The 17,912-nt window shown below is 44.4% G+C and overlaps 1 protein-coding gene across 1 annotated transcript in view; it reads right to left on the reverse strand.

The window, feature by feature from the left end:
- LOC311150305 (E3 ubiquitin-protein ligase HECW1-like) overlaps window positions 1-17,912 on the reverse strand; it is a gene marked incomplete at both ends in the record, with an annotated part of 68,814 nt that overhangs the window by 2,003 nt on the left and 48,899 nt on the right. The window contains 14 exons of the mRNA XM_084187708.1: window positions 664-862; window positions 2,229-2,343; window positions 2,646-2,792; window positions 3,162-3,291; window positions 3,609-3,707; window positions 4,794-4,946; window positions 5,047-5,160; window positions 5,429-5,543; window positions 8,752-8,858; window positions 9,267-9,350; window positions 9,818-9,914; window positions 11,798-11,912; window positions 12,066-12,200; window positions 12,535-12,720. Coding sequence (XP_084043834.1) covers window positions 664-862; window positions 2,229-2,343; window positions 2,646-2,792; window positions 3,162-3,291; window positions 3,609-3,707; window positions 4,794-4,946; window positions 5,047-5,160; window positions 5,429-5,543; window positions 8,752-8,858; window positions 9,267-9,350; window positions 9,818-9,914; window positions 11,798-11,912; window positions 12,066-12,200; window positions 12,535-12,720 — 1,796 coding nt within the window. The remainder of the gene's footprint in view (window positions 1-663; window positions 863-2,228; window positions 2,344-2,645; window positions 2,793-3,161; window positions 3,292-3,608; window positions 3,708-4,793; window positions 4,947-5,046; window positions 5,161-5,428; window positions 5,544-8,751; window positions 8,859-9,266; window positions 9,351-9,817; window positions 9,915-11,797; window positions 11,913-12,065; window positions 12,201-12,534; window positions 12,721-17,912) is intronic.

Genomic DNA, 17,912 nt, shown 5'->3' on the forward strand with positions numbered 1-17,912 from the left:
CAGTCGCATAAGCTGTTGATATATTTTTAAAAAGCAGACAGTTCCCTTTTAATTTCCTTTAAAAATATTCTCTCTACAGCCCTTCCTATGAGGTGAAAGACTGTATTTTGCTCCAATGTCTGTCCCTAAATACGCCTCAGAGGGTGTGGCTACATGCTTTAATAATTCTAAATGGCCACATTTAGCATGTGTTTACAATGGACCTTTTAAGTGTGTGGCAGGTTACAGTACATTTGACCCCAGAACCAGGTTTACTGTACTATATCCTAGTGGGCAAAGATGTCAATTCAACATCTATTCCATGTTGGTTTCATTTGTCATTTCATTAAAATGACATGGAAACAATGTTGATTCAACCAGTGTGTGCCCAGTGGAATGTCTCTCTGGATCTTTCCATCTCCTTGTAGTGGAATAATTACATTAGTCAATGAAATAACCTCTTCATTCCAGAATAGAGCACCCAAAACAATGCACTCTGCTTATAAGAATCTGCTTATAGAGTAGTTGTAAAAAATTTACTTACAATGTAGTTTGCTTTTATTAAGAGTTGAAACTAGTTGATTATAAGAATGAAACTTGTCCAGGACAGATATGATTCTTATAAGAGGAGTTAATTCCAAACTATATATTTATTAATATGTTGGTATATTTTCGGTCCAGTACCTTGGTAGAGAGGTGACCTTGCCCCACTTCTCGATGCAGAAGCGTCGTAGGCCGTTGCTTCCCCGTAGGGCAGCGAAGCCTTCGTATGGAACGCTGGAGGTGCCTGTCACAAACTGCAGCAGCCGCAGCCTTTGCTCGTTGTTGAAGCGTTCCACCGCACCCCAGAACCACCGCATCACTATGTGGCCGTCATGGTAACCTGGGGAAGGAGTCATTAGGATTCATTAGGGGTCATTGGTGAGGTCAGTCTGTGTAGGTGTAAGTGACTGGTACCAAACCCTGGTTATCGTCACTGCTCTGTAGTCTGCGTCAACCGTACATACAGGTGGTTGCTACACATTGCAGGTGAAAGGGACTGAGTCATCCCCTTACTTAGTGTTTGAGAAATGTGCTTATTAACTGCAAGTCATTGTCATTACTATTAATACTGTGGACAGAGAAGCTAGCTCCCATTCTGAGGGCAAATGTAATGTTCACCACTTTCTCTCCATTTTGAAAGTTTTCACTTTAAATGACAAACTGCAATCTAAACAGGGCGCTGTTTGCTTTGGAGGCTGTGGTGAGGAGGCGGCTGACTGCAGGCTTTCCAGTCCGGCTAGTGATCCAATCCATCCACAGCAAACTGAGGTCTTTGCCAAACGAAAGGGCAAATGGCTCCAATTGTGTAGATGATGAGTTTGGCAAATTAAGAGCTTAGCCATAATGAGAACCAGATGAGCAGCCTGGCAGCTGGAGCACGGCCTTCTGGGTGATTAATGATTTATGGATGTTTATGGGCATTTCGGGGCTTGCCGGCCCCTCTGCCACATCTGTCTGTTCAAAGGAGGCCGAGAGAAATTGCAACGGCCCTCATGATGTGGCCGTAATCAGATACAGACGCACACTCTCTTATGTCAGGTGACATGGTGCATATGCGCTAATGAGGCCGTGAGATGGATGTTCAGGCATGTTTTACTTGGCGTTGACCGCTCTGTGTCATTACTGTACTCTAGCAGGCCTGTCAGTTGGAACATATGGACACTAGTACTTTGTTATGCAGAAAGGGACACATTGATTTATGCTTCCAAAAATATAGGTTTTACATTAAACAGAGCATGACTGTCACTGACAGCTTTTTGACCATCACTTGGTCTGTCAGTCTTTTTACATTCCTACTTTCTTCCCTCGCCTGTGGGGTCTGCAGCACTGTCAGTTTCAGTTTGAACTCTTAGAAAAAAAGGTACTATCAAAGTTCTAAAAGGGTTCTTCGGCTGTGCCCATAGGAGAACCCTTTTTGGTTCCAGGTAGAAACCTTTTTGGGTTCCATGTAGAACCCTCTGGGAAAAGGGTTCTACCTGGAACCAAAAGGGTTCTACCTGGAACCAAAAAGGTTTCTTCAAAGGGCTCTCCTATGGGGACAGCCGAAGAACACTTTTAGGTTCTTGATAGCACCTTTTTTTCTAAGAGTCAATAGTACTTTTTTTACTTTAGAAAAAAAACAATTTCCCTAGGACACTTCACAAGAAGACTATCCCATAACAGAAATAGAAGCACTCAGATGTCTGCATTGATCTTTACTTTCTCACCTCCTCTGTACTCTGTGTTGGTCCTCCAGTCGTTGAGGTCGATCTCAGCCGTCCCTGCGATGACCAGCTCCAGCTCTCTGGCGTCAAACACCGACACCAGACGAGAGTCTACCACCTGGGGCCAGAGGAGAGTTGGAGTGGGGATTAGGGAAGTCAATAGATGATTGCCTGTTGTTCCACAAATGAATGGAATTCACCTGGCAATGGTGAGATGGAATAATGTCTCTGACACTTCCTCTAGGGCCATACCTTCCTTTGGAATTTACAGATCGAAAGGAACTGGATAGGTGTAAGCGTCATGATAATGGGGAGGATCCGCCATATTGTTAATACCCATCCTATTCCTTCAGATCTGCAAACACTGAGGGGTTAGTAGGGGTTAAGGGCCATGGGGGATGTTCTAGGTTTGTGCTGTACCTCATAGAAGCCTCGGACCAGGGCCTCAGTCTGCTGCACCACCCCACGCTCCACCCTCCACTTGGCCATGCGCTCAATGTACTCCTTCTTGTTCTTCTCCGTCACCTGAAGGTTGGAGCCGCCTGACTTCAGCTCCCGCTCCGTCACCTGACACAAGAAATGGCAAACAGGAAATTATGTCAGAGTACTGTATTTATGAAGGGTGTGTGGCGTGGGGACCATTTTGTGGCTAAAATAACTTTTGATTCTTTGACCTCCCAACAAAAGATGTACTCTGGTGTGGTGGGCAGATGTTAACTTCGAAATTAAACTTTAAAGTGAAACTTCCAACACATTTTTAATTCTGTCCTGGGCAGAAGAATATAATACTTTATTGATAAAGTACTCAATTTCCCCAAGTTACTACATACTAAAAAGTGACAGGTCAGGCTAAGCAGAGACTGTCAAAGCCCCTACCTCTGACTGACCCCTAACTGAGACTGACCCCTAACAGACTGACTCCTAACTGAGACTGACCTGGCCAAAGACCTCCTCATTGACGGTGAAGGTGAGGTCCAGGATGTCAGTGATGTCATTTTCCTTCATCCACTGGAGACTCTGATGGAACTCCTCATCCAGATACTCCAGATCACTCAGGTCTGTGGCTCTGTGGGAACATCACACATTGACTGGTTGACTGATTGATGGATCTGATGTTACAGTAGGATTCCTTTTAGTCGACGTGTAGCATGATGCAATGTTAGTACAGAAACATTGTACAGGGAGAGTTGTGAGTAGGGTGTGTAGGGTAGATTGTGGCACAAGGCAGACGTGTGTGTGTGTGTGTAGGGTGAAGCGGGGTAATTGAGGTACAGAGGTAAGAGTGTGTAGGATAGATTATGGTACAGGTGTATGTGTGTGTGTGTGTGTGTGTGTGTGTGTGTTTAGGGTAGATGGAAGCAAAAGGGTGGTCAATGCACTCACAGTCTGAGGAGGGCCTTGTAGAAGGGCCGTGTGAAGAAGGCATCCAGTAGATACTGGTGGATCAGGGCCAGGCCTAGAATACGCCCACTGAAACGGAACCTAGGAAGAAAGGGAGACGAGGAGAGGAATCCACTTTAGACTATTGAGGGGCAGGCCATGGTCTTGGACAGGACAAGCTGCATAAACCTGTCTTTGTCTTCCAAAGGTAAAAACAGTGGAAAAGCGCTATCAACTGTTCAGGAAAGGGTCTATTCTCAAGGAATAATGGATGTTGTTGGTTAATGGTATAATTGACACTAATTTACTTTCAACGTGTGACTGGTAATTAATGACTCGGCAGAGTGCCAACAGCCAAGCTATAAACTTCACCCTCATTGGTTCAAGTCTAGCCTCCAATGACAGGCTAATTGGAATGCTATGGCAACCATTTCGTGTCCATGAAGAAGCTTAATTTCCGGTGACAAATGAACTGAGCTAACAAGGCTGCATTTCCACTAAGAGTAAAACAGAGAATAGCACAGGGTGTTGGCTACATTTCATAGCTTAAATCAGTTTCTCCTCTATTTGTTTAGTTTTTCAGTCTATGCTATTACAGTAGTCATTTGCCTGAGTACACAAGTCATTTGCGAAGTTGAAAACCAACAATCCTTGTACTATTCCCCACTGCTTCAGGGTTGACACAGACGGTAAATACATCATACCATGTTTACTAGTGTCATTATGTTTGTGTCAAGGGGAAGGTTAAACAATGCTTGGTTTTACATGACTCCCCTAGTCCCACCAATAAAATGCTAATGAGCGATAATAACCCTATACAATTTGATGAACTACAACAGTTGCATGGGGATCATAAAATCCTTGGTCCTCCTTGGTTAAAGATGCACAGAAACCAACTGTAAAACATCTGGTTTTATTTGTATTTTTATTCATTAATAGTCTCTTGGCTAAGCCTCCCTTGAAGAAGAGATTCATATCTCAATGGCTGCATTTACACAGGCAGCCCAATTCTGATCTTTTGCCCAATTATTGGCAAAAAATCTGATCTGATTGGTCAATAACCAATTAGTGGCAAAATATCAGAATTGGGCTGCCAGTGTAAACACAGACAATGGGTCACCTGATCGAATACCTGGATAAAAAAGTAATTGTTATGATAATATGCTCTCCCGGTGTATCAGTCCTCACCATTCCAGATGGTTCTCAACGAAGGCAGACATGGGGCTGATCTGGACGGTGTAGGTGTCATTGGCTGAGTACTCAAACAGGCCGTAGTAAGGGTTGAATAGCTCTTGGGACAACAGGAAGAAGAACTCCCTGGAGGGGCCGCTGTAGTCCAGCCTAGAGACGGGGGACATGGGGGATGTAGTTTTAAAAATACATGGCAATGAGTTCACACACTTCCACGCACACGTCCGCGTCCATGCACACACGCGCTTACCCCTCCTCTCCCAAGAAGGTGATGTAGAGCTTGTTCCTCTGCAGCTCCTTGCGGGAGTAGGCCATCACCTGATTGAAGGTGCCCTCCAACAGGTGGTCTCTTCTGATGATCAGTCTGGGACAATAATTTAATGGTTAGCAAACTGCATATCTCCTCTCATCACATTGTCATACTTGGTCTTATGGAGCTAGTCAGAACATTGCAGATAGAAATGCTGACATAATCCAAAATGCTACATGGTAGAGAATCATCTACTGTATCTATCTCTATCTGTAGATTCTGCTTTCTTGCAACATCTACTGTAAGTCCTTGACGTATAATTACCACCAGGGGGCAGGTATCAGCATGTACAAGCATGCGTCATACACACACACATACTTACTTGATCTTCCCTGGCCCCTGGCCATAGCCCTTAGCTTCCAGCTTCCTGTAGAAGTTGCGCAGTTTGGCTTCAAAGTCTCTGCGGTATGGAGCCGGGGCTCGGGCCCTCTGTAAGCCTGCCAACACACACACACACACACACACACACACACACACACACACACACACACACACACACACACAGTGAGCGATAGCCCTAACTTAAATCTAAGCTAATACAACTGCAATCAATACCTTACACATACATAATTCATGGGCTCATATAGCCTCAAGGCCCAGTGAAAAACACAGGCAGTTATGGGCAGTTGTTAAGAGTTCAAAACGTTCCCCACTAGTGTAGCCGAGCCAATGATCCTTGTTGTTGTATTTCTTTTGGTCACGTTCTGACGCCTGAAGCACTTCCACATCCCTAAGGAGGACCTGGTGACCGTATTCACCACCTAATATACAGTGTACATCCGACCAGCGGTGGAATATGCTGCCCCAGTTTGGCATGCAGGGATAACCAAGGGACAATCCGATACCATCGAGAGAGTCCAGAGAAGAGCAGTTCATATCATCATTGGCACATTTGTGATCCATCAGTCAACTCATTTTTCGACTTGACTTGAAGCCAGCCCCAGTGAAGCCAGCCCCAGTGAAGCCAGCCCCAGTGAAGCCAGCCTCAGTTCAACAGAGCAAGGGAGGAGAAAAGTACTACTCAGATGCATGCACCTGGGCCTACCATCACTTCACACACACTCGCAGGGAAAGTATCTCGATCCTTCGCAAGATCACTTTTTAAATCCGATCCCTACCGCCGTATCCTCCCACTTCAGCGATCGTCTGTGAGCCTACACCAGACCCGCTCCTCAACTAAAATGGAACTGATCCACTGCAGGACTGAGTGTTTCTGTTGCAGCGCCGTCACAGCGATGGTTCACCTGCTGACCGGTTGATGATTAACATAATATTCTGTTTATTGTATTTTAATTTGTATTGCCAATTGTAATATTCAAATTTAAGCTGTATTCACAATTCAGCATGTTGCTGCCATTTGTACAATATTCTGTTGAAAAAGCAGTACAAAAAAACGACTCTCTCTTCTCTCAACAGAGATCAAAGGCAGAGAAAATGCAGCATCATTCCCATCCAGGTTTGCCTCCCTCCCGCTGTGGCCCTGCTCCCATTAATCCATTAATAGCTCCTCTGCTCTCATCAATAATAATACGAACCCCAGACACCTCATCATGGCCTCTTAACGACTCTATCAGCTCATTAACGCTGCATGGCCACGCTCTAATGTAGCACAGCAGGGCCTTTCATGGGGAGTGGTAATCGTAGTGTGAGGATGTTAGCTGCTAGATATTTATAACTAACCCAAGATATACTGAACAAGAATATAAATGCAACAATTTCAAAGATTTGACTGAGTTACAGTTCATATAAGGAAATCAGTCAATTGAAATAAATTCATTAGGCCCTAATCTATGGATTTCACATGACTGGGCAGGGGCGCAGGCATGGGTGGGCCTGGAAGGACATAGGCCCACCCACTTGGGATCCAGGCCCACCCGCTCAATCACAATTAGTTTTTCCCCACAAGGGCTTTATGACAGACATAAATACTCCTCAGTTTTATCAGCTGTCTGGGTGGCTGGTCTCAGACAATCCTGCAGGTAAAGAAGCCGGATGTGGAGGTCCTGGGCTGGCGTGGTTACACGTGGTCTGCGGTTGTGAGGCCAGTTGGACATACTGCCAAATTCTCTAAAACGACGTTGGATGTGGCTTATGGTAGAGAAATGAACATTCAATTCTCTGGCGGCAGTTCTGGTGGACATTCCTGCAGTCAGCATGCCAATTGCATGCTCCCTCAAAACATGAGACATCTGTGGCATTATGTTGTGTGACAAAACTGCATATTTTAGTGGCCTTTTATTGTCCCCAGCACAAGGTGCACCTGTGTAATGATCATGCTGTTTAATCAGCTTCTTGATATGCCACACCTGTCAGGTGGATGGATTACATTGGCAAAGGAGAAATGCTCACTAACAGGGATGTAAACAAATTTGTGCACAGACATTTTAGAGAAATAAGCTTTTTGTGCATATGGAACATTTCTGGGATCTTTTATTTCAGCTCATGAAACACGGGACCAACACTTTACATGTTACGTTTATATTTTTGTTCAGTATAGTTCTTCTGTGTCGTTTTCAATGGGAGCAAATGAAGCATAGTGAGCAGAGCCAAGGACGTGTTTGCGAGATCCTATTGCCGCGTTTTAGCATGTATCTGCATTTTTCCAATAGTGTGTGCAATAATTCAATTCGCCCTTGCACTACTTGTAAACAAATTGTTTTTCTTAAAACTTTAGCAAAGCTCCACGTCTACAAAACTTTGTGCACTCTGTTCGTAACAGATTCCAGTTTTGGGAACAGAAAACTGTATTGAGATCAGCAGAATGTTGTCCCAGTTCCATCTTGCTCCATCCTCTCCCACTGCCGGCCACTGGGCTTCCTCTCCTCACCATATTACATCACAGAGGTTTTGCTCTATGGTGTGATATTTAAGCAATAAGGCCAGAGGGGGTGTAGTATATGGTCAATATACCACAGCTAAGGGCTGTTCTTATGCATGACGCATACCAGAGTGCCTGGATACAGGCCTTAGCCATGGTATAATGGCCATATACCACAAACCCCCAAGGTGCCTTATTGCTATTATAAAATGGTTACCAACGTAATTAGAGCAGTAAAAATAAATGTTTTGTCATACACATGGTATACAGTCTGATATACCACGGCAGTCAACCAATCAGCATTCAGGGCTCGAACCACCCAGTTTATAATGGATTCTATTTCAGAGTGTAATTATTAATTCATAACTGGCGCTAGCAGCCCACAGTATGGTCTCACTGATATTTCATTGCCAGTGTAATTATGGGTATGCTATCTTTGTAAAGGCTGAGGATGGAATGTTGACACCATCAACCCTATTGCTCATTTAAATCACATATTGTGGTTTGCATTGAGTGGTGCTTGGGCTTCGCAATAGCTATTGTTCAAGAGGTGACTGGTTCTTTCCCTTAATGGGACTAATTCATAAGTGGCACTTGTTATGACATGATTTCATGTGGTTCTAAGGATCCTGATTGGCTTAGGTCCGTAGTGCAGTCCGAGTGGTTACCCTCACTTAAATAAATGATGCCTATTCAGACATGGTTTGGGGTATTTAGTTAGGTTGGATTGGAGGTGGCCCATGAGGCTAGAGCCCTGTACTTGGTTAGCATGCCTGCATGAGAGTTGATTGGCTGATCAGTGAAGTTAAAGGTGAGGGAGGACCCACCTGGGGAGTTTTGTGGCGAGGATCCGGGTGAGCAACGGGGCGAGAAGCTGTACCCCGGGTGGAAGGAGTGGGGTGGAACATAGGACATGATTTCCTCCTCAAACAAACTTCAGGGGAGAGAGATAGAGAGGGATAAAGGGAGGGAGAGAGAGGGAAAGGGAGAGAGAGCGTTAAAGGGATTATCATTGCATTCTATACAGAAACTGTATGTAGATCATGTAGTCTGTGGACTATAAACCAATCAAATTACGGCTGCTGGCTGGTCTGTGGACTATAAACCAATCACATTATGCCTGCTGGCTGCTGGTTGTGGGCATGGGTATATAGGCCTAAAGTAATACAGTGTGCCCATGTGAAGGATGTAATCAGATTGGCTGTGAGACAGACAGTGAATGAGCCGTGGGACTAGATGCTCTGGGTTTACTGTAATCTAGCCAGCGTCCGGCCAGCGGAGCCCCGCAGAACCAGCCAAAACAACTGTCTAGTGTCAACAGCAACAGGGTAAACAACACTACCTCAGCAGAATGACCAGGTCAGCATCACAAGACAACTTCTCCACCCCCTGTGAACCTTCCGTCTTGATGTAGTGGATCTTCTCCCTGATTGGTTGACAGAGTGAGAGCAGTCAAACATTCAGCCAAATTGTGACCTTAGAATTAACAGGTTCTATCGGCAAAAATATGATTCTGAGATAATTGCCTTTAAACAAAAACGCACTGTACTGCCCTCCAATTATGAGACCCTGCCTGTTCACACTGACTCTGTTAATATAAAGAACTTCACCCTCACACAGGAAACTGGATCCCTTGTAGTCACACTTAAAATGATCTACAACATAAAGGCTTTATAGGGCATTCATAAAGTCTTCATAAAAACTAAATAAATACTTCACAAATAATGTATAACCAAGTCATAGGTGATAAAAGGTGATATAAAAGGTTATTACTGAACTTATTTGTTCAGAACGTAAACGCAAAATGGAATAAATACAAACTCATGAAACAATTCATAAAGCAATAATAAGTCTGGCAAAAAATACAATATATAGAGGTATATAGAGGATCACCTTAGTACATGGTTCCTGGCCAGGCTCGGCTGGCGCTCTTGAAGCATCTCAAAGATGTTTGGCTGGCGAAGGAATGCCACTATCTTGTCATTGTAAGCTGTGGTGATGGAGAGACAGAGGGGAAGGTTGGCATTTACTGGGATGACTCATGTACTGGAGGCAGCTCTGCAGAGTGGTCACTAGCTGGTACAGTCACAAAGTCATTTTACATTTACATTTACGTCATTTAGCAGACGCTCTTATCCAGAGCGACTTACAAATTGGTGCATTTACCTTATAGCCAGTGGGATAACCACTTTACAATGTGTTTTTTTTTTTTTTGGGGGGGGGGGGGGGGGGGGGTAGAAGGATTACTTTATCCTATCCCAGGTATTCCTTAAAGAGGTGGGGTTTCAAATGTCTCCGGAAGGTGGTGAGTGACTCCGCTGTCCTGGCGTCGTGAGGGAGCTTGTTCCACCATTGGGGTGCCAGAGCAGCGAACAGTTTTGACAACCTGATTTTAAACTTAACCCTGACCTTAACCCTGACCTTAATCCTTAACCACACTGCTAACCCTAACCGTAAATACTTAAACCCTGATCAAATAACTCATTTTTGTTTTCATACATTTTTTACGATATAGACCATTTACTTTGCAGTTGGCCCACTTAGTGGAAACCGTTCAGTTCTGCCTCCAGGGCAAGATTCATGACAATAAACATCAACCTGGACAGAGGGCAGGAAGGTGAGGCGCAACAGTATCTCCAGTAAAATAATACAGTTAACAAAATGATTATTAAAACAAAGTGACATTTCTGTCAAATGGCCTTCATCAGACAGAGAAACTGAGGAGACAGAAGAGATGATGAAGTTAGCTCTGGTCCAGGGTGTTACATGCAGCTTGCTGATGCTGAGGTTCAGAATTAGCAAGCTGCACGTAAGGCCTTGGACCAGTGCTACAGTATGAGTGATAGTGCTGAGATACTTCCTTCGGGTTTTACTATTCACACAAATCACTAAAATAAGACTAAAATAAAGTGTTACATCTTGCTTTAATATTCTCCCATGATACTTTGCATTCCTTTTTAATCATTTTGTTGAATACTATCTATTCTTAAAGAATAAGAAAATATTTATTAGATACAAACTAATATAAGAAATGGATGGATGTTGTGTTAGTACTCTGTGGGTCCGGATAACTTCAAAAGATAACAGTTACTTTATAGTGTGGCTAGTTATTTAAAATCCACCAACTGAAAGAGTGCGGGCAAGTGACTGGTCACACATCTCGTCCTCCATACAAGAAAATGTTCCGAGAAAATGTCACGCTGTCATCGCTCAAAACATATCTGGATAACTTACTGTATGTCTAAGTGAACACAACTACCCCATTGAAACCCATTGCCGATGGAAGACGGCTGTCAGATTAAAACCGCCCATCACTCTGCCCTAGTCCTGACATGGCTGAGGAGAGGAGAGGCATTCTGTGGCACTCTGGGCTTTGTAATTACAGCTAGCGCTGTGCGGCTCAACCGCACCAGTCAAGACGCTACAGAGGCGGGAGGATGAGGGGGAACCATAGACTTATATGAGGGGAATGAGGAGGAATGGAAATTCCTGTGGCAAGCCAGCGTGTCTTTGAGCGCCACGCCAGCCGTGGTGGCTAGAGCTGTGTCTGTGGCCTGGCTGATTCAGGAACAGTTTTCAGGGTAATTAGGACAGAGAGTAAAAGGCGGAGTCTCTCAGGGGACGAGATGGAGTCACGCAATCATTGTCATAAGCAGAGAGACTCTCCATTGAGACAAGCTGTATGCTTCTGGTTTGGCCCTCACTAGAAACGCTTGGGGTGGATCAGTTGGTAGGAGGGTTGGATTCTTGCATGGACCACCTACACTGAATACCGGTATGCATGTTATCAAGATCATCTGGATGAAAGTCTGCTAAATGCCAAAAAATAAATAGACAAAATATGTGTGACTATGACTCTGCTGCAGTACTTACATGGTGCACCTAACAGTGTGGAGTCGGGGTGGTACTGGCTGCGTATGGTGGCCACCAGGCTGTTCCCAGGTCTGTGAATCAGGGAAGCTACTCGACTCCGGGACACATCAGATGCCTGGGACAAACACCACAAAGATCATCATCATTATGATGATCATCGTCATAATCTTAATCATCAGCTCATAGAAGACATTAGATGAGTGTACTATTGACTCCATTAGTAATGACAAAAAGACAATTCAATTCCATCCCAAGAGGATTCTCTCACCTCTCCTGCACTGTAGCTGCGTAGTCTCTGCAGGTGCTGCCTGTGGGTTAGGTGGTTGGGCAGACGGCCGTTCTGTAAGGGGATCCTGGGGTCAATGAAGGTTGTTGCCCGGCTGTTGTGGTCCACGAAAAACGACTGGAAAGAGGAGGAAAACAATGTCAAACAGAGATTTACATGCACAGGACTTAAGATGAAGTATCAAGGGGAAACCTTCAACCATGGTACCTAAAGTTTCATTATATTGCACCATGGCTCAAGTATCTTTCCACTGTGGCTAGACATTATAGGTGGAATCCTGACTTCAGATAACTCAAGCTTCTTATTGACATCAATTATGGAATAATCAGAATCTCTCAGAATTCTTAATTTCATCATTTGTCATTTCAGGACTAAGCTCCACCTCTCAATTTTAACTACAACCTAACTATAAGTGCATATATGTATTTTGGATAAGTGAGCAGACCTTTACCTTGCCCTGTGGGTCTGTTTTGATCTCCCAGCCTCGGGGCAGCTCTAGTTGTGTGTCGGCAAACTTGTTGAGGAAAATCACCAGATCCCTGTTGTGCTGGTAGCGCTCAAAGTTGCGTGCGTCCCGCCGGACCTTAAGGATCATGTGCTTCAGACAGGTACTGTTGGTGAATATCCGGTAGGCACCCTGGGATAGAGACACAGAGAACACATTACATTACAGGACGTGGTGTGGTTATACTGTCACAGTGGACAAATACCAATTTCACTGGCTTGTAATGCTACTGAATGCTATTAGAGTCATTGTGCACAAAAGGCACAACCAACGTTCACTCCAAACAAACATATCATACTTTATTAAATAAACACTAAAAGCACGCTGAAGTTTCAGTCAAACCATAAATCTTATGTTTACAGTATTGTACAGTATGCTTTTAGACACAACCCTGAACTGAAATAGAATGTCACAGAATCTGCAAACAAAGTTATCCGATCGGGTGTACTTGTACATAATACACACTATTTGACCTTTCCATCAGATCAACTATCTATAAACTCCTTTTAACCCAGGGGAATAATTTCTCCCTCTCTGCCTCTCTCTATCAGTTGACAGGTCACATCCCTACGTCTGTAACGGCTTCCCTTGCTTTGGCAGGAAGTTGCAGCGAGCTCTGACTCCAACGGTCAATGGATCAATAACCAGACTCTATTAATAGATCGCCCATCGGTATGGAACACCACCCTGTCGACCCAACCGCAACCGCTGGGCTTAGCTTGATGAGGTCATGACCGTGAGAGGACCGTGAAGTCGTTGTTGGTGGTAATACACACCGTTTACCAAGGCAACAGCAGTGTCATATCATCTGGAAATAGATCTGAAGCACTCAGGCATATGACCTGTCCTGTGCTCTGAGGGAAGATGGTGAATGGGGGAAACTACACTGAACAAAAATATAAACGCAACATGTAAAGTGTTGGTCCCATGTTTCATGAGCTGAAATAAAAGATCCCAGAAAATTTCCATATGCACAAAAAAACGTATTTCTCTCAAATTTGGTGTGCACATTTGTTTACATCCCTGTTAGTGAGCATTTCTCCTTAGCCAATATAATCCATCCACCTGACAGGTGTGGCATATCAAGAAGCTGATTAAACATCATGATCATTACACAGGTGCACCTTGTGCTGGGGACAATAAATGGTGGCGGTGGGGTTATGGTATGGTTAGGCATAAGCTACAGACAATGAACACAATTGCATTTTATCAATGCCAATTTGAATGCACAGAGATACCGTGACGAGATCCTGAGGCCCATTATCGTGCCATTCACCCACCGCCATCACCTCATGTTTCAGCATGATAATGCACGGCCTCATGTTGCAAGGATCTGTACACAATTCCTGGAAGCTGAAAATGTCCCAGTTCTGCATACTCACCAGACAGGTCACCCATTGAGCATGTTTGGGATGCTCTTGACCAACGTGCACGACAGCGTGTTCCAGTTCCCGACAATATCCAGCAACTTTGCACAGCCATTGAAGAGGAGTGGGACAACATTCCACAGGCCACAATCAACAGTCTGTTCAACTCTATGCGAAGGAGATGTGTCGCGCAGCATGAGGCAAATGGTGGTCACACCAGATACTGACTGGTTTTCTGATCCATGCCCCTTCCTTTTTTTTAAGGTATCTGTGACCAACAGATGCATATCTGTATTCCCAGTAGTGAAATCCATAGATTAGGGTCTAATGAATGTATTTCAATTGAATGATTTCCTTATATGAACTGTAACTCAGTAAAATCTTTTAAATTGTTGCATGTTGCGTTTATATTTTTGTTCAGTATATCTTCTTGTGATTAGGGCAACAAGGTCAGTGTTAACATGTGCTGTGTCATCAGGTACAGTGGTAGGATCGAGGTGAGACAGAGGTGAACTGTGTAGTTCAACAGAGACCAACATACTGTAGGAATCAAGGGCCAGTTTACTAAGTGTTTGCAAAGAACTGTTGATGCAATATGAAAAAGAATGGGTGGAGGAGATTAATCATAAACCCAAATTGAGAACATTTTGTTTGATTAAGGGCGAATTTGTGTGTGAGAGATATATTATGTACAACCGACCTAAAAGCAAGAGATCGCTATGTGCACAGGTAAGATCAGGGATATTGCCTCTGCGTATTGAAACAGGTCGGTATTGTGGTGAAATGGAAGAGGAAAGACTATGTAACTATTGTGACCTCAAAGAAATAGAGAATGAAACTCATTTTATCCTCTACTGCCCTTTCTACCACGATATACGCTTGCTCTTATTCTAGAAAGCACACCGGATTTACTCTGGCATTATGTGTCTGAGCGATGAGGAGAAACTGAAATAAAAAAAATTGTCCATTGTGTATTTCCGTTTACGGAATATTTAGATAAAGCCTGGAATAAAAGAAAAAGGGCTACCTATAATTAAATTATAAAGATATTTAGCGTCTATGTGGTAAATGGTACGTGTGTATACAGATTGTGTATAGGCTTGTCTCCCACATGAATCTTCTCTTGGTGCCAGACTGGGTTCAAATGCCTTCTGTTTCATTTTTCTCTATTTATTTATCTGTATATGTTATGTACTGTGTTATGTACAGTGTATATGTTATGTACAGTGAGGGAAAAAAGTATTTGATCCCCTGCTGATTTTGTACGTTTGCCCACTGACAAAGACATGATCAGTCTATAATTTTAATGGTAGGTTTATTTGAACAGTGAGAGACAGAATAACAACAACAAAATCCAGAAAAACGCATGTCAAAAATGTTATAAATTGATTTGCATTTGAATGAGGGAAATAAGTATTTGACCCCTCTGCAAAACATGACTTAGTACTTGGTGGCAAAACCCTTGTTGGCAATCACAGAGGTCAGACGTTTCTTGTAGTTGGCCACCAGGTTTGCACACATCTCAGGAGGGATTTTGTCCCACTCCTCTTTGCAGATCTTCTCCAAGTCATTAAGGTTTCGAGGCTGACGTTTGGCAACTCGAACCTTCAGCTCCCTCCACAGATTTTCTATGGGATTAAGGTCTGGAGACTGGCTAGGCCACTCCAGGACCTTAATGTGCTTCTTCTTGAGCCACTCCTTTGTTGCCTTGGCCGTGTGTTTTGGGTCATTGTCATGCTGGAATACCCATCCACGACCCATTTTCAATGCCCTGGCTGAGGGAAGGAGGTTCTCACCCAAGATTTGACGGTACATGGCCCCGTCCATCATCCCTTTAATGCTGTGAAGTTGTCCTGTCCCCTTAGCAGAAAAACACCCCCAAAGCATAATTTTTCCACCTCCATGTTTGACGGTGGGGATGGTGTTCTTGGGGTCATAGGCAGCATTCCTCCTCCTCCAAACACGGCAAGTTGAGTTGATGCCAAAGACCTCCATTTTGGTCTCATCTGACCACAACACTTTCACCCAGTTCTCCTCTGAATCATTCAGATGTTCATTGGCAAACTTCAGACGGCCCTGTATATGTGCTTTCTTGAGCAGGGGGACCTTGCGGGCGCTGCAGGATTTCAGTCCTTCACGGCGTAGTGTGTTACCAATTGTTTTCTTGGTGACTATGGTCCCAGCTGCCTTGAGATCATTGACAAGATCCTCCCGTGTAGTTCTGGGCTGATTCTACACCGTTCTCATGATCATTGCAACTCCACGAGGTGAGATCTTGCATGGAGCCCCAGGCCGAGGGAGATTGACAGTTATTTTGTGTTTCTTCCATTTGCGAATAATCACACCAACTGTTGTCACCTTCTCACCAAGCTGCTTGGCGATGGTCTTGTAGCCCATTCCAGCGTTGTGTAGGTCTACAATCTTGTCCCTGACATCCTCTTTGGTCTTGGCCATGGTGGAGAGTTTGGAATCTGATTGATTGATTGCTTCTGTGGACAGGTGTCTTTTATACAGGTAACAAGCTGAGATTAGGAGCACTCCCTTTTAAGAGTGTGCTCCTAATCTCAGCTCGTTACCTGTATAAAAGACACCTGGGAGCCAGAAATCTTTCTGATTGAGAGGGGGTCAAATACTTATTTCCCTCATTAAAATGCAAATCAATTTATAACATTTTTGACATGCGTTTTTCTGGATTTTTTTGTTGTTATTCTGTCTCTCACTGTTCAAATAAACCTACCTTTAAAATTATAGACTGATCATTTCTTTGTCAGTGGGCAAACCTACAAAATCAGCAGGGGATCAAATAATGTTTTCCCTCACTGTATGTATGTGTATATATACAGTATGTATGTATGTATACAGTATTCCATCCTATCATCTCTTCCCTCTGCTCAATCCTTCTCCCTCCAATCTCCTGATTCTGCCTCCTCAACCCTCCTCTCCTCCCTTTCTGCATCCTTTGACTCTCTGTGTCCCCTATCCTCCCGGCCGGCTCGGTCCTCCCCTCCAGCTCCGTGGCTTGATGACTCATTGCGAGCTCACAGAACAGAGCTCCGGGCAGCGGAGCGGAAATGGAAGAAAACTAAACTCCCTGCCGACCTGGCATCTTTTCACTCCCTCCTCTCTACATTTTCTTCATCTGTTTCTGCTGCTAAGGCCACCTTCTACCACTCTAAATTCCAAGCATCTGCCTCTAACCCTAGGAAGCTCTTTGCCACATTTTCCTCCCTCCTGAATCCTCCCCCCCCCCCCCCCCCCCTCCTCTCTCTCTGTGGATGACTTCGTCAACCACTTTGAAAAGAAGGTTGACGACATCCGATCCTCGTTTGTTAAGTCTAATGACACTGCTGGTCCTGCTCACACTGCCCTACCCTATGCTTTGACTTCTTTCTCCCCTCTCTCTCCAGATAAAATCCTGCGACTTGTGACTGCAGGCCGCCCAACAACCTGCCCGCTTGACCCCATCCCCTCCTCCCTTCTCCAGACCATCTCCGGTGACCTTCTCCCCTACCTCACCTCGCTGATCAACTCATCCTTGACCACTGGCCATGTCCCTTCCGTCTTCAAGAGAGCGAGAGTTGCTCCCCTTCTCAAAAAACCAACACTCGACCCCACTGATGTCAACAACTACAGACCAGTATCCCTTCTTTCTTTTCTTTCCAAAACTATTGAGCGTGCCGTCTTTAGCCAACTCTCTTGCTATCTCTCTCAGAATGACCTTCTTGATCCAAACCAATCAGGTTTCAGGACTGGTCATTCAACTGAGACTGCTCTTCTCTGTGTCACGGAGGCTCTCCGCACTGCTAAAGCTAACTCTCTCTCCTCTGCTCTTGTCCTTCTAGACCTGTCTGCTGCCTTTGATACTGTGAACCATCAGATCCTCCTCTCCACCCTCTCCGAGCTGGGCATCTCCGGCGCGGCTCACTCCTGGATTGCGTCCTACCTGACCGGTCGCTC

This window comes from Coregonus lavaretus (genome assembly GCF_964263955.1).
Source record: "Coregonus lavaretus genome assembly, chromosome: 2".
NCBI lineage: Eukaryota > Metazoa > Chordata > Actinopteri > Salmoniformes > Salmonidae > Coregonus > Coregonus lavaretus.